This window comes from Saccoglossus kowalevskii, chromosome 6 (assembly GCF_978046115.1).
Source record: "Saccoglossus kowalevskii chromosome 6, keSacKowa6.1, whole genome shotgun sequence".
Lineage (NCBI taxonomy): Eukaryota > Metazoa > Hemichordata > Enteropneusta > Harrimaniidae > Saccoglossus > Saccoglossus kowalevskii.
In genome coordinates this window covers 9,870,466-9,883,063 of record NC_140646.1, presented here as the reverse complement: position 1 = coordinate 9,883,063, position 12,598 = coordinate 9,870,466, and the positions used below count along the sequence as shown (strand labels likewise).

General features: G+C 42.4%; 1 protein-coding gene across 1 annotated transcript in view; it reads left to right on the top strand.

Moving 5' to 3' along the window:
• LOC102801296 (calcium-transporting ATPase type 2C member 1-like) overlaps nt 1–12,598 on the top strand; it is a 181,750-nt gene that overhangs the window by 159,853 nt on the left and 9,299 nt on the right. Inside the window, exon 19 of the mRNA XM_085500018.1 lies at nt 284–400. Within this exon, the coding sequence (XP_085356144.1) occupies nt 284–400 (117 nt within the window). The remainder of the gene's footprint in view (nt 1–283; nt 401–12,598) is intronic.

The following is a 12,598-nucleotide window of genomic DNA, read 5'->3' as shown; positions in this document are numbered from 1 at the left end:
GAATATTGGCGGTTTATTTTTTACCCATCCACAATCCTAACGTTTGATGGTATATATAATGTTTAGTGGATGATGCGTTCCTCTCAGATTTACATAGTGGTAATGTAAATACATTGATACCTTATTGTATTTCTTCAAAGCATGTATAACATATCTGTATTCAACCTGCCAAATAAATATACTTATTTGTTTTGAAAGCATCACAAGTTTGTGATCCTTGTAAATGATTTCAATATCAATAATGGCTTTAGTAAATATATGGGTTTTTTTCTTGTTTTCACAGGAGCATTGCAGCCTTAACACTGATTGCCTTATCAACATTATTAAAGTTTCCAAACCCACTTAATGCTATGCAAATATTATGGATTAATATTATCATGGATGGCCCTCCAGCACAAAGGTATACATAGGTTACTAATCATTATTATATTTCTGTCATCAAAATTAGAATTCACCCTTCAGTAAAATACCCTATAAAAGTGTTGTTGACATGTTTTTGTTATTAGAAAATGTATGTCAAGTTTACATCACATTTGAATGCTTTTTGACTCCCATGTGCGAAGCACACAATGGGAGTCTTTGCAGTTAGTGTGTGTGTGTGTGTGTGTGTATGTGTGTCCGTCTGTTCCACTGCTATCTCAAGAACCATACATCGGTAGTTTTTAGGGTAATATTAGTACATATTAATTACCTAATTTGCATAATTTATTAATAATTAAGTAGTAAGCATTACATTTCAATGAAACTTGGTACATAGATACTCGAGGACTATGCAGAGACCTAATTAGTTTCAGGGTAAATAATCTACAATCTACAGGATCTACAATCCGGGCAGGGGTTATTAATTTGGGTCGTGTCTGTGCATCCGTGTGTGCACATTCACGTTACCAGCTTTTTCTCACACATGTGTGATCCAATTCAGTTCAGAGTTGGTACAGAGACAGGAATTGATGGTATTATTAGGCACATCAAGTTATTTTTTCGATTCTTCAAAGTTTCACTGTGTTTTTCTTTGATTTTTAACATTTTACCATCAAAATTGCTGGAAAATCCGACTTTTCCCGAAATTTGCCAAGTTTATTCCAAGTTGTGATGACGCATGCGCAGTTCTCGTCTCGGTGGAAATCACAGTCATTTTCGTGTGAGGATATTGTATCCCGGAATTGTATCTTTATTTGCGCAACGCTTATATGGACAAAATTCTGTCTCGTCATTTTCGAAGGTAAGAAACTGTGCTTATTATGGTATTTTAATTATTGTTTGTGTCTCAGGTTTGGTGATCGTGAGAAACTATTGCTAACCTGGCGAGAGTTTCGCCAGAAAAACTGCCTTTCTATTATGGTTGTAGGAACTGATTATGTATTGTGTAAATTGAAAGTTTACCTCGTGATTTAAGAGGTTTGCAGTGCTCTCACCGGGATTCAAACGTCGTGGTGGTGTCTCCGCAATGCTGCTCTGAGACACAGCCACGCTTGCCAGACTCTGCCACGTTCAAAATCATTTACATTTGTCATTTACATTTACATTTGTCTATGATTTTCACAGCTATTGTTCTATGAGATGTGTCCGTGCTGTTACAACATAACATAAACAGCCATAAACAAGTTTATTTAGGTCGGCATGTAATCATTGAAAGTGTTGGTTTATTTACGTAATCCACTGATCACGCCATAGCTGAAGTCAAAAATATGTCGCTACTCTGAGAGCTTGACCACAACGCTAATGAGTTGACTGCAACACTAAAGAAATCCCACCTCCAATAATCAAATCTAATAATTTTATTGTGAATCTGTCATGCACGATTGCTATTTCCGGTATTCATTTGCACTTGCTAGAAAATTGAAAGGAAGTGTGAAACGTTGTTTCAAGACAACATATTAGACTAGAATTATCGAGAAAACACAAGTCAAGTTCGGCCAACCATGACTGCTTGAAAGTACTGTAATTCAATATTAATGAATCTATCATCACTTTTAAATTACCTGAAGTAAAAGTTATACCTGAGTGCCAGGGAAATTACTACACCCGTGACTGATTCATTCACCATTGAGCATGGATGACTAGACACAACGAAGGAGGTTTATCGGTAAATCAAACCTCAGTCAACAGAGATACATTTTCTGAATCAGCTATTTATTTCTTAACGATTAAGTCAGGGGTGCAATTTTAATGTTTAGCTACCATAATTAATCTTCATTATAAGCAGGAAAATAAATTATGACCCCGATTGAGATGGATATTTCTTAACGGCGACCATGTTTTCTAAGGTTGGCAATGCAATATGCAAATTACCAGCACACTCGCAAAGCTATTTAAGGAGCAGTAAAACAAGATTAGGGAGGGAGGGGATCAAATTCATGTAATCCTCAATTTTAATGATGTTGACTTAATAGTCATAATTTTTTTTTTCAAACTCCAGATATTATTGTATATAATTGTAAACAGTTAACAATATTAATATATTTTTTGGCAATATATCCCATTTTAATTATCTAAATTTATTTCAGTGTATACAGTAAATCTATATTTAAAAAAAAAACACTACAATATGTTAATTAGTGTGCAAATTAATATGCAAATTAGCTTCCAACCTGAGACAATTTCTTGGGGTAAACACTGCAATCCAGTTCAACGGAAATTTGACATACACTTACTACATGATCACTACCTCTGCTGATTAGTTTTTTATGCAATTCTATCTGTATTTATATTAAATGTATTAATTTTTTGTATTTTTCTCAAAAGTAATTTTTTAGTTCTTTAGATATCTTGGCACCCATGTGGTTCAGTTCAAGTGAAATTTTCTGCATATCTCTGCTCAGATTTCAATGACATTGAAAACACAAGTACTCTGGTGGTATGCACATTCTTGATATATTTTTTTTGTAGAATCCTGTGCATATTAATTTGACAACTTTGTGCAGTGGAAACAGACTAAAATAGTACAGTGTGAACTGCAATTTATTTTTGGCTGGTATAAATATATTAAGTAATATGTTTTCGTACTAAAAAGACTGTAAACAAATATGTTTTTTAATTAAATTTAACAGCCAATGGGAGCACATATGCTACAACCTCTGCTTACGTTTGACTAAATGTTTTTTTGTTTTTTGCAGGTGCAGAGCCAGAATTGTTTTCTCAGAAAGCAAAGCCACTGAAACTTCATATATAACAAAAGCATACTATTCGCTGCATGTCTGACAAATGTGTGAATTTTTGCAGTTCCTCTTTTTAGCTCCGCTGGCGACTTTGTCGAGCGGAGCTTATCATATGAGTGATTGTCCGTCTGTGTCAATGTTTTACTTTTTCGACTTCTTCTTGAAAACTACAAGCCTGAATGCTTTGATACTTGGTGTATATGTACCTTGGGTAGACCTCTCTTAGATTTGTTCATTTCATGATGATATCTTCAATTCTCTGATTTTGGTGAATATTTTTGTCATTTTTGGTAAAAAGTGATATTTTCAACTTCTTGTTAAAAACCTCAAGTCCAATTGCTTTGATATTACATATATAGGTACTACATGTGGACCTCTCTTAGATTTGTTCATTTTGTAATGATATCTTTAATTCTTTAATTTTAGTGAATATTTTTGTCATTTTTGGTAAAAAGTGATATTTACGACTTCTTGTTGAAAACCGCAAGTCCAATTGCTTTGATATTACATATATAGGTGCTATGTGTGGTTCTAACTCAGATTTGTTCATTTAATGATGATATCTTCAATTCTCTAATTTTGATGAATATTTTTGGTAAAAAGTGATATTTTCCACTTCTTGTTGAAAACCGCAAGTCTGATTGTTTTGATACTATACATATTGTTCATTTTCTAATGATATCTTCAGTTCTTTAATTGAAATGTGCACTGCTAACAGCGGAGCTATCTCAGCCGAGAGGCTGCTTGTTTTTTCACTTTGAGAAGTGCTGTCAACCAAGTGCTGTGTTTCTCTGTACATAAAAGTTCAATTTCACATGATTTGCTAATATTAATGTATGATAATAAAAACTGTACACCAAGGATCATTGCAGTTTTTCAGTTCCTCATCTGGTGCTAGTATGACAAACAGTATCATTGCCCTGTTACTGTCAAAAATATCAGTTTTTTTTTACTGGAACACTTCGGTGATTGGCAGTGTCCTTGTATTAGGAATACAGTTGTACAAGGAAGTTTATCTAAACAGACACAACACTGACTCTTCTACATATTTGCAAATCTGATTTGCATACTTACTTACTGTTGTACTTGTTTGTTGCTATCTGGTTTTCTTGCTGAGACCAGGATGGAGAGTGCTATGAACTTGAAATTGCCAATTTATGTCCATGTCAAAAACTGATTAAATTATATGTTGCAACTTTCGAATGACAAAAAGCGAAGGCAGTGTCATTCATGACTTCTTTGATTGAATAAATTTTTACTGCTTGGAGGCCATTTTTTCCCTCAAAAATCTATAAAAAAACAAGCTTTTTCTAGTCGTTACCAGCTTTTTCTCAGATATATGTCATCCAGTTTTGTTTCAAGTTGGTACAGGGACAGGTAATAATTGTTTACAAGTGCACATCGCATTAACTTAGTACAAAGATGCTCTAGGACAATGTACAAACCTGATTAGTTAAAATCTGTTCATATTAATTCCTAATTAGCATAATAATACATAATTTGTTAGTACTAATCACATTTCAATAAAACTTTGTACATAGATGGTCTGTTACTTTGCACAGACCTCATTAGTTTTACACTCAAATCTTTTCATATTAATTTTCTGATTTGCATAATTAGTTTACTACATCACCTACCAGAAAGTCTGTGGAAATAATAAATTTCATTCATTACTCGTTAGGCTTAACTACAGATTACAGCCCCAATCGGAAACTTTTAGGGAATATACACAAAGAACACCCTAGGGTAGCATTCCCTATGGAAAAAAAGGCCTCTCCTGAGGGGTTACCCTCAGGGTGGTCACGCGTGTGAGGTCTGATCCGTTCATTCTCTCTTGTTTCCGCAACAACGGGTGCAGATATTTTTCAGCTCCGCTGTAGGCACGACAAGAGTACAGGTTACAGTTTTACTGACTGAGGTTATCTAAGAATCTCGTGTGGGTGATCGACTCCATTACGGTAAAGGCTTTCTATTATTAGGAGCCCCATTTTTTACCTGTTTTAGTTAAAAAAACTTGGTACATAGATGGTGGAAAGCTGAAGGCAAGCGATTAAAAGCTGGTAAAAGACGCCATAAAAAGGGGGAATCCTTAGTCGCAGCTAGCGATTCAATGAGTGAAAATCTCTCCCTCCACTTAGTAATCGCGACGAGGCTCGCCTCCGGTCTACAACCAAGATTGTTGGAGAGTTGTCGTTATCTGTAGTTAGTTTCCCCGTTTGATGTTACTGAGGCAGACAAACACCGTTCAACCGCTTTTGCAGTCACCACGGTTACCGGTGTTGGTAAACAGCATTCCCACTGGGGCACTGACATCGACACCGGTACCAAGGTGGAATTGGTACGGCCTTTATGGACTGAACCGGTTCAATCCACCAAGACTTCATTGGTACCGACGCAGCCTGAGTGACTTGCGCAATCACAGGGACAGGCCCTGTTGCCTTCCCTTACCAGTATTAGTCAAGGTGACCAGCTCTTCCATGGTGAAAAGGTGGCTGGAGGGCCTGGATGCGTAATCTGGCTTCAGAAGTCAACTCCCTTCTGCAGTCTCAGGGTACAACGCAGGAGGACCTAGGGGGGTCGGTGGGGGGGCACGGGCTGAGATACTGCATGTCCCTCCACCGCCAGCACTTGGGTCAGGTGTGTCCCATCCCCCAGGCATCGTTTCCTGCTCTTACCGCACAGATTGCTCTCACTTGTGACTCTGCGAGTGGAGGGGACTCCAGTGTTGGTACCCCTGTACAGGATGGTATGTAACCCTCTTATGGGGTGCAGCTACCCCCCCCCCCCCCAACATGAGGGGGAAGCGTTTTGTCGTCTCTCGTCCCCACTTTGTCGGGACAGTCACAGGATACCCAACCAACCGAAGCCCAGCTGACCCTTACTAATATGCAATTAAGGTCACAGCTTGTGAACTGGGCAGTGATAACTGCAAGACTTTTGTTTCGTACGGGGCCGGTGGCAATCCCACCCCACCCTGAATCAGTGAATGGGGAGAGTCGCCTTTGGACCCGTTTTCATCGGCCTTCTCCTCTCCCACTGCTGGCGTGGAAACCGCGCCCACTGGCCAACTCCCCTGGGCACCTCGTGTGGCCCAAGCTATGGAGGGGACTCAGAGAGCGATGGAGGCTGATTGGTACCCTTCGGGAGAAAAGGACAAACATCTTGAACCTGGTTTCGGAGCGGTCATGTCCCATGCCTTCCGTTTATGGGTCCCCGGTGTTGGACACTCACGTGGTACCACAGCCTGCTCCATGGGTTCCCCATCCCGACCCATACCTTCGTTAAGGCGGGTAGTGCGGATCGGAAAGGCCACGTTGCGTGGACATTTGACCGGCACCAGTGCCTACAAGTGCATCAGGCTTTACGGGCGGAACTTACACCCATAAATTTTATAGAATGGGTTTGCTAAGTTCTGATCTTCTGAGTGCTCAGCAACGAACCTCGATCCTCAGGCAGATGGGCCAGTTCCTGGCTGCGCAGAAAGTCGCTATGTGCGATATCTTGCAAGTCCATACTGCCCTCTTGGCAGGAGCAGTTTCGGTTGAGCGAGAGGCAGTTCTGAGTCTGTGCGCCTATCCTACTCCAGCGGGAGACGAGTTTGATCGCCTGCGGAGAAGGCCTTGGGGGCGTGACCGGCTATTTAGTGGCCAGTTAGCGAATGCGGTGAACAGTTTGGCGGTTGCTGAGGATCAGCGTATCCAATTGAAGCAATAGTCCCTGTTGGCCAAGGTAGCTAGTCCTTCCGGTCAACAATTTAAATCAAAACCGCAAGGTGGCTCAGGCAGTAAGTCCTCCACTCGGACCACAACCAGCAAGGATCAAAGCACACATGGTTTTGTTCGAAGGGGCAGAAGAAGACAAGTAGCGGAAGCTTCAGAAAAAGCCCAAGAAACATGATTTTGGTGGTGGGCGTTCTGACACCTTTGGGGACCAGGGGGTTGCGAAATCTTTTTGAAGGTTTTACCGGCTGCCTGGACATGGATGGTGGTACGACTCCGGGTCTCCCTCCCCGGAGTCCTCGGGCTCAGTCTCTTCGGCTTCATCCTCCCATACTGGTGGCTGGAGTTCAGGAAGCACTAGCTCCGAACCCCCGTCCACTCCTTCCTGTGGATTCACGCCTTATGCAGCACTTACCAGCTTGGCACAGGAGAATTTCCGATTCCTGGACACTCGCAGTAGTGTCGCGTGGGTATTGGATTCCTCTTCGGTCTCCTCCCCTGACTCATCCTCCCTCAGGTCCTTTGCTGAGGGACGAGGTCAAGGCGGAGACAATCCTACAGGAAGTATTTAGCCTTCTGGAGAAAAGGGCAATACGCCTAGTGGAGAACCCCCATTTATTCCCATGGTTCTATTTCCACATCTTCCTCGTTCCCAAGAGTTCGGGGGGAGGGGGTGGCGTCCAGTCCTAGAACTCAAGCACTTCTGGATGGAAACACCAGCTTCAGTACTTTTGTCAATGCACTTGGGTGATTGGCTGGCGTGGCTGGACTTGAGCGACGCTTACTTCGACATTCCCATTCACCACTGATGCAGCCGGTATCTCAGATTCTCATTAGAGGGCAACGTTTACAAGTTTACCGGCTTCCCCTTCGGTCTGTGCATTGCACCGTACGTCTTCACCAGAGTGCTAAGACGGGTGACCCAGCTGCTACATCGGTTGTTGGTTTATCTGAACCCATATCTCGACGACTGGTTATTACCCAACTGAGACAGGGAGGAGTTAGTGGAGCACGTATGACTGACGCAAATGCTCCTCCACAAGTTGGGCTTTTTAACAAATATAGCCAAGTCCAATCCAATGCCGTCCCACAGCCTGGTTTTCTGGGTATGCAGTTCGACATGGAGCAAGGGCTTGTTCGCCCCTCTCAGGAGCGATGCGACTCCCTTGCAGAGCTCGCCAGCCAACTCCGGTCAATGGGATTGGCGTCGATGCGCGAACTGATGCAGCTTATTGGCAAAATGACTTCAGTTCATTGTCTGGTTCCGTTAGCAGCGGTGCTTACTGGACTACAAGGTCCACATGCGGAACCTGACATTCAGGGTTCAATTGTCGGACCAAGCGATGGCGGCCCTCCTTTAGTGGAAGGACGTACGGAACTTGAAAACCCCTAGATCCGACGACCCCCTTGCTGACTCTCATTACAGATGTGTCGCTCTAGGGATGGGACGGTCATCTGATGGACCTTCAGGTTCAGGGGACATGGCCGTCCGCATATTCGGACCACCTCATCAATTGGTTGGTGTTGCAGACCATCCTATTGTCTCTGAAACATTTTCAGGAAGTCGCACACCATCACAGGGTTCTGCTTCGGACAGGCAACACATCAGTAGTATCGTACATCAACAAGGAGGGGTGACGCATTCCCCCACGTTGTCGAAGCTAGCGAAGGAGATTCTCCTTTGGCGCCTGGAAAACCAAGTGGAGCTATCGGCTCACCACCTTCCGGGGATACGCAACAGTGCTGTGGATGCCCTCTCGAGACGTATTCGGTTCCAGAACACCGAGTGGCAGATCCCCCAATAGGTGGCGGACCGGCTTTTTCGTCTCTGGGATGGGCCCCAGATAGATGTTTGCCAATCACAGGAATGCCAAGCTTCTGACGTACGTGTCACTCCTCTCGGAGACTAGAACTTTCGCCACGGACACTATCGATCTCTTGGAGTCTCATGGACGATTACGCTTTTCCACCCTTCCAACTGGTGCACCAAGTGTTAGAGAAGTTACGACTCAAGCCCACCGGTTCCCAATGTTGCTGGAACTTCTAGTCGAGGCTGTCAATAAACTCGTGCAAGCGCAATGCTTTTTCTGCAGAGTTGTCCAAATTCCTTGCTTTGGCACAGTTGGACAGCACCAGATGTTTGTACGAATCCAGATGCAGACTGTACATTGATTGGTGTGACCGAAGGGAGTTTGATCATCTCAGTCCCTCTATTAGCGAGGTAGCCGATTTTTTCCTATACTGTAAAAGGATCAATTGTTCACCGGGTTTTAATTTGGCTTATTTCGCTGAATGAAAAATGCGCTAAATTAAAACCCAGTGAATATGTAAAATTTAGCGTAGAATACATTATCTAAATGACAAAACCGTGAATTTAAAACCCACTTAATATACCTGAAATGGTAAATCAGCGAAATTTAAACCAAGTGAAAACTAGTCATTTTACAGTATTTATTTGATCAAGGAAAATCTATATTGACAATTCTTGGATTCTTCGTCAGTTTTATTCCTTGTTTTATCAGAATCTGCTGGACTGAAACTGGCTTCGAGTTCTATTATGATACAACTGTTTAAGACTTTCCACTCGAAGAGGCCACATGCCAAGGGGCTTGCGAATTCCCCTGACTGGGACTTGTCGTTGGTTCTTAGGGCGTTACGACACACACCCCCCTACGAGCCTATGGATAAGGCGGACATGAAATATGTCACTTTGAAAACAGTTTTTTGGGGCTCTGGCGTCAGGTAGGCGGCGCTCAGAGATAGGGGCAATGTCCTTTAATGACTGATGTGCCTCGTTTATGAACTCACAAGTTATTTTGAAGACTCGGTTGGGCTTTCTTGCCAAGAATCAGACCCCAGGGCGTGACCCTGAGCCGATCGTCATCCCACGTCTCACTAACTTCGTGGGCAAGAAGGATCGTCAGGAACTGATTTTATGTCCTGTCCGAGCTCTGAGCTGGTACTGCGACAGCACCAAGGTGTCTAGGGGCAGTGAGAAGCGCATGTTTGTCTGTTATGGGCGGGGCAAACAGAGCCACCCTGCTTCGAATATCACCATTTCTCGGATTGTTGATATGGTTGTGGAAGCGTATAACTTAACTGCTTCTTCATCGGCTCGTTTGGAACGTCACCAGGTGAAGGCACACTAAGTGCGCGGGGTAGCCAACTCATTGGCTTTGATGTTTGGGGCCTCGCTCGAGCAGGTGCTTCGAGCAGGGTTCTGGAGATCTCAGAATGTCTTCATTAACTATTACCTGAGAGACCTCCAAGCGCTGCAGGAGGGTCTCTACAGGTTGGGCCCAGTGGTGATGGGTCAGATAGTGTTCATTGACCCAGCCCGCACCACCAAGGGGCCCTATGCGCGAAAGCGTTAGCGCGTTAGTGTCTTCAGTCAAAACTTTGCTTTACGCTGCAGGTTTTGATGCATTAGAATTGTTGGGGCCCTATTTTATTGTTCAGTCGACCAGCTTTAGTAAGCCTCCCTAAATTGGGGGGTCTACTCTTGAGGCACCTGGTCCCTGAAGAGTCGCCCGAGTGGTTGTATCCTGGGACAAGATTTTAGATTTCTTTTTTTGACCTTTCTTCTTTGTGTCAAAAAATATACATTTCAGCCGTCGGAGCATCCCCACCTCCGGTGAGCATGCTATTCTGCCTAACGAGTAATAAATGGAATTTATTTTTTCCATGGACTTTCTGGTAGGTGATGTAGTAAACTATTAGGGTTGTACAAACCCATTTGTTTACCTAATCATACCTACCAGAAAGTCTGTGGAATGCGCCCACCTCCCCCACAAGCTTCAGGCGGCCCATTGGTGCAGCGGAAACGTTTGTGAGAATGAACGGATCAGGCCTCACGCGCGTGAGAGGCCTTTTTTTCTATAGGGAATGCTACCCTAGGGTGTTCTTTGTGAACCCGGGTATATTCCCTAATTGTTTCCGTTCGGGGCTGTAATCTGTAAGCCTAACGAGTGATAAATGAAATTTATTATTTCCACAGACTTTCTGGTAGGTACAGTACAGTTCTCGCGGAAGCTTTGGCTTTTGTGGCATCATTGTCGCCTACGCATGGCTTCATTGTCGCCTCAGCATCGCATCATTGTGGCATCAGCTTCGCGTCATTGAAAATTGAAGCTGTGTTCGCCTCGCTATTTTGTGGCATCATCATGGCCTCAGCTTCGCAGTCTCATGGCATCAACATGGCATCAGCTTCAACTTATTGTGACATGAGTATGACCTCATTATTTGCACGCAGAAGGGCAGTAGACAAAAACATATACAGAAGTTCGATATGTAATCGATTTGAAATTCAAGGCGAATAAAATAATATGATCAAGAGTAAAATGACATTTTAAAAAGATATCTTGTTTAATTATATTAGTGTTGCGAGTATTGGGCACCAAAAATATTGCGAAGTACATTACAATTAGCAAGGTGACCAGTTTCATATTGACTGGAAGGAAAATCGTGATAAATTCAAATCACACAATGCAATCGTCGTTCTGATACAACACAATTTGCTGTATACGAAGTGAAACTGTTCTTGTTATAAAATTACCCTTTTTTCGCTCATTTTATTTGCTGCTAGAAGAGCAGATTCAGATTCCTCATTTCGGTGGTATTTTTCTGTGTTTCGTTTAGTTTTAGCCGAGTCCGACCCCATGCCCGGACTACTAAAACATGCAATACACACGTACGCCGCCTGGTGCGTCAGCGTCGTCGCCAGTCATCTTGATACAAAGTTCCAAAACAAGTGCGTACATTTCCAACATATGATTGGATGGTTGTGGTGGCGTCGGTCTGGTAAAATTTGACAACCAATTCTCAAAATTAAGTCACGATCAGTGATCTGAGCTAGATCTATACGTACTTTAAAAGTATTCTCACAAACATATTTTCGAATGAAAACAAGCCACATGCCCTGTAAAAAATCGAATAGCGCTTGACATGCAGGAATAATTTATTGGGCTTCAGAAAAAAAACGTGTCCATTTAGTGTGGCCGTAAATATTTGGCGACCAGCCGATGAACAATTTGAAAATCATGATTCACACGGAAGTCCTTCGATACTGAAAATCATCGACCCCAGTCTGGTTTACCTTATTTCCCAACTTGCAAAACTGATTTGTATCTCAGCCCTGTTTTTTTTTTTTTTTTTTTTTTTTTGAACTGAGGTCAAATCCCATCCGTTTGTCAAAATATACCGATGTTTTTCAGTGAATAATTGCGAAGCCTGTCACAGCACAAAAAAAACTTTGTGAATCGACGATGGAGATTGGATGGTACGACGACCCTTCAATTTGCATTAAATATGTTTTGTTACAACATCATTGATTGGCTGAGAGTCACCTGATCGGAGCACGACCTGGGTCACAGAACCATATTTGTCCGTATTATCAACAGGACTTTGCGAGAAAACCACACCCACATTTTCAACCATTTTAGCGCGGAAGTTGCCAACAAATGTCGAAAACTCGTGAATTTTATGAATTCGAATAAAATAAAGCTAGCGATTCGTAAGACTGGTTATTAATATATCTCCCGATGCTCTTCGAGTTTTTTTATTTCAAGGTGACAAATGTATACTAGTAGTTGAAGTTACATCGATTTCAAGGCGACTATTTAACCGCGACAACTCTACGCTCTGTTGTAGTTTCGCGAGGTAAAACAAAAATACAATAAATAGTACTTGTTTAATTATTTGGTCGTACAGCCCGCAAATTAT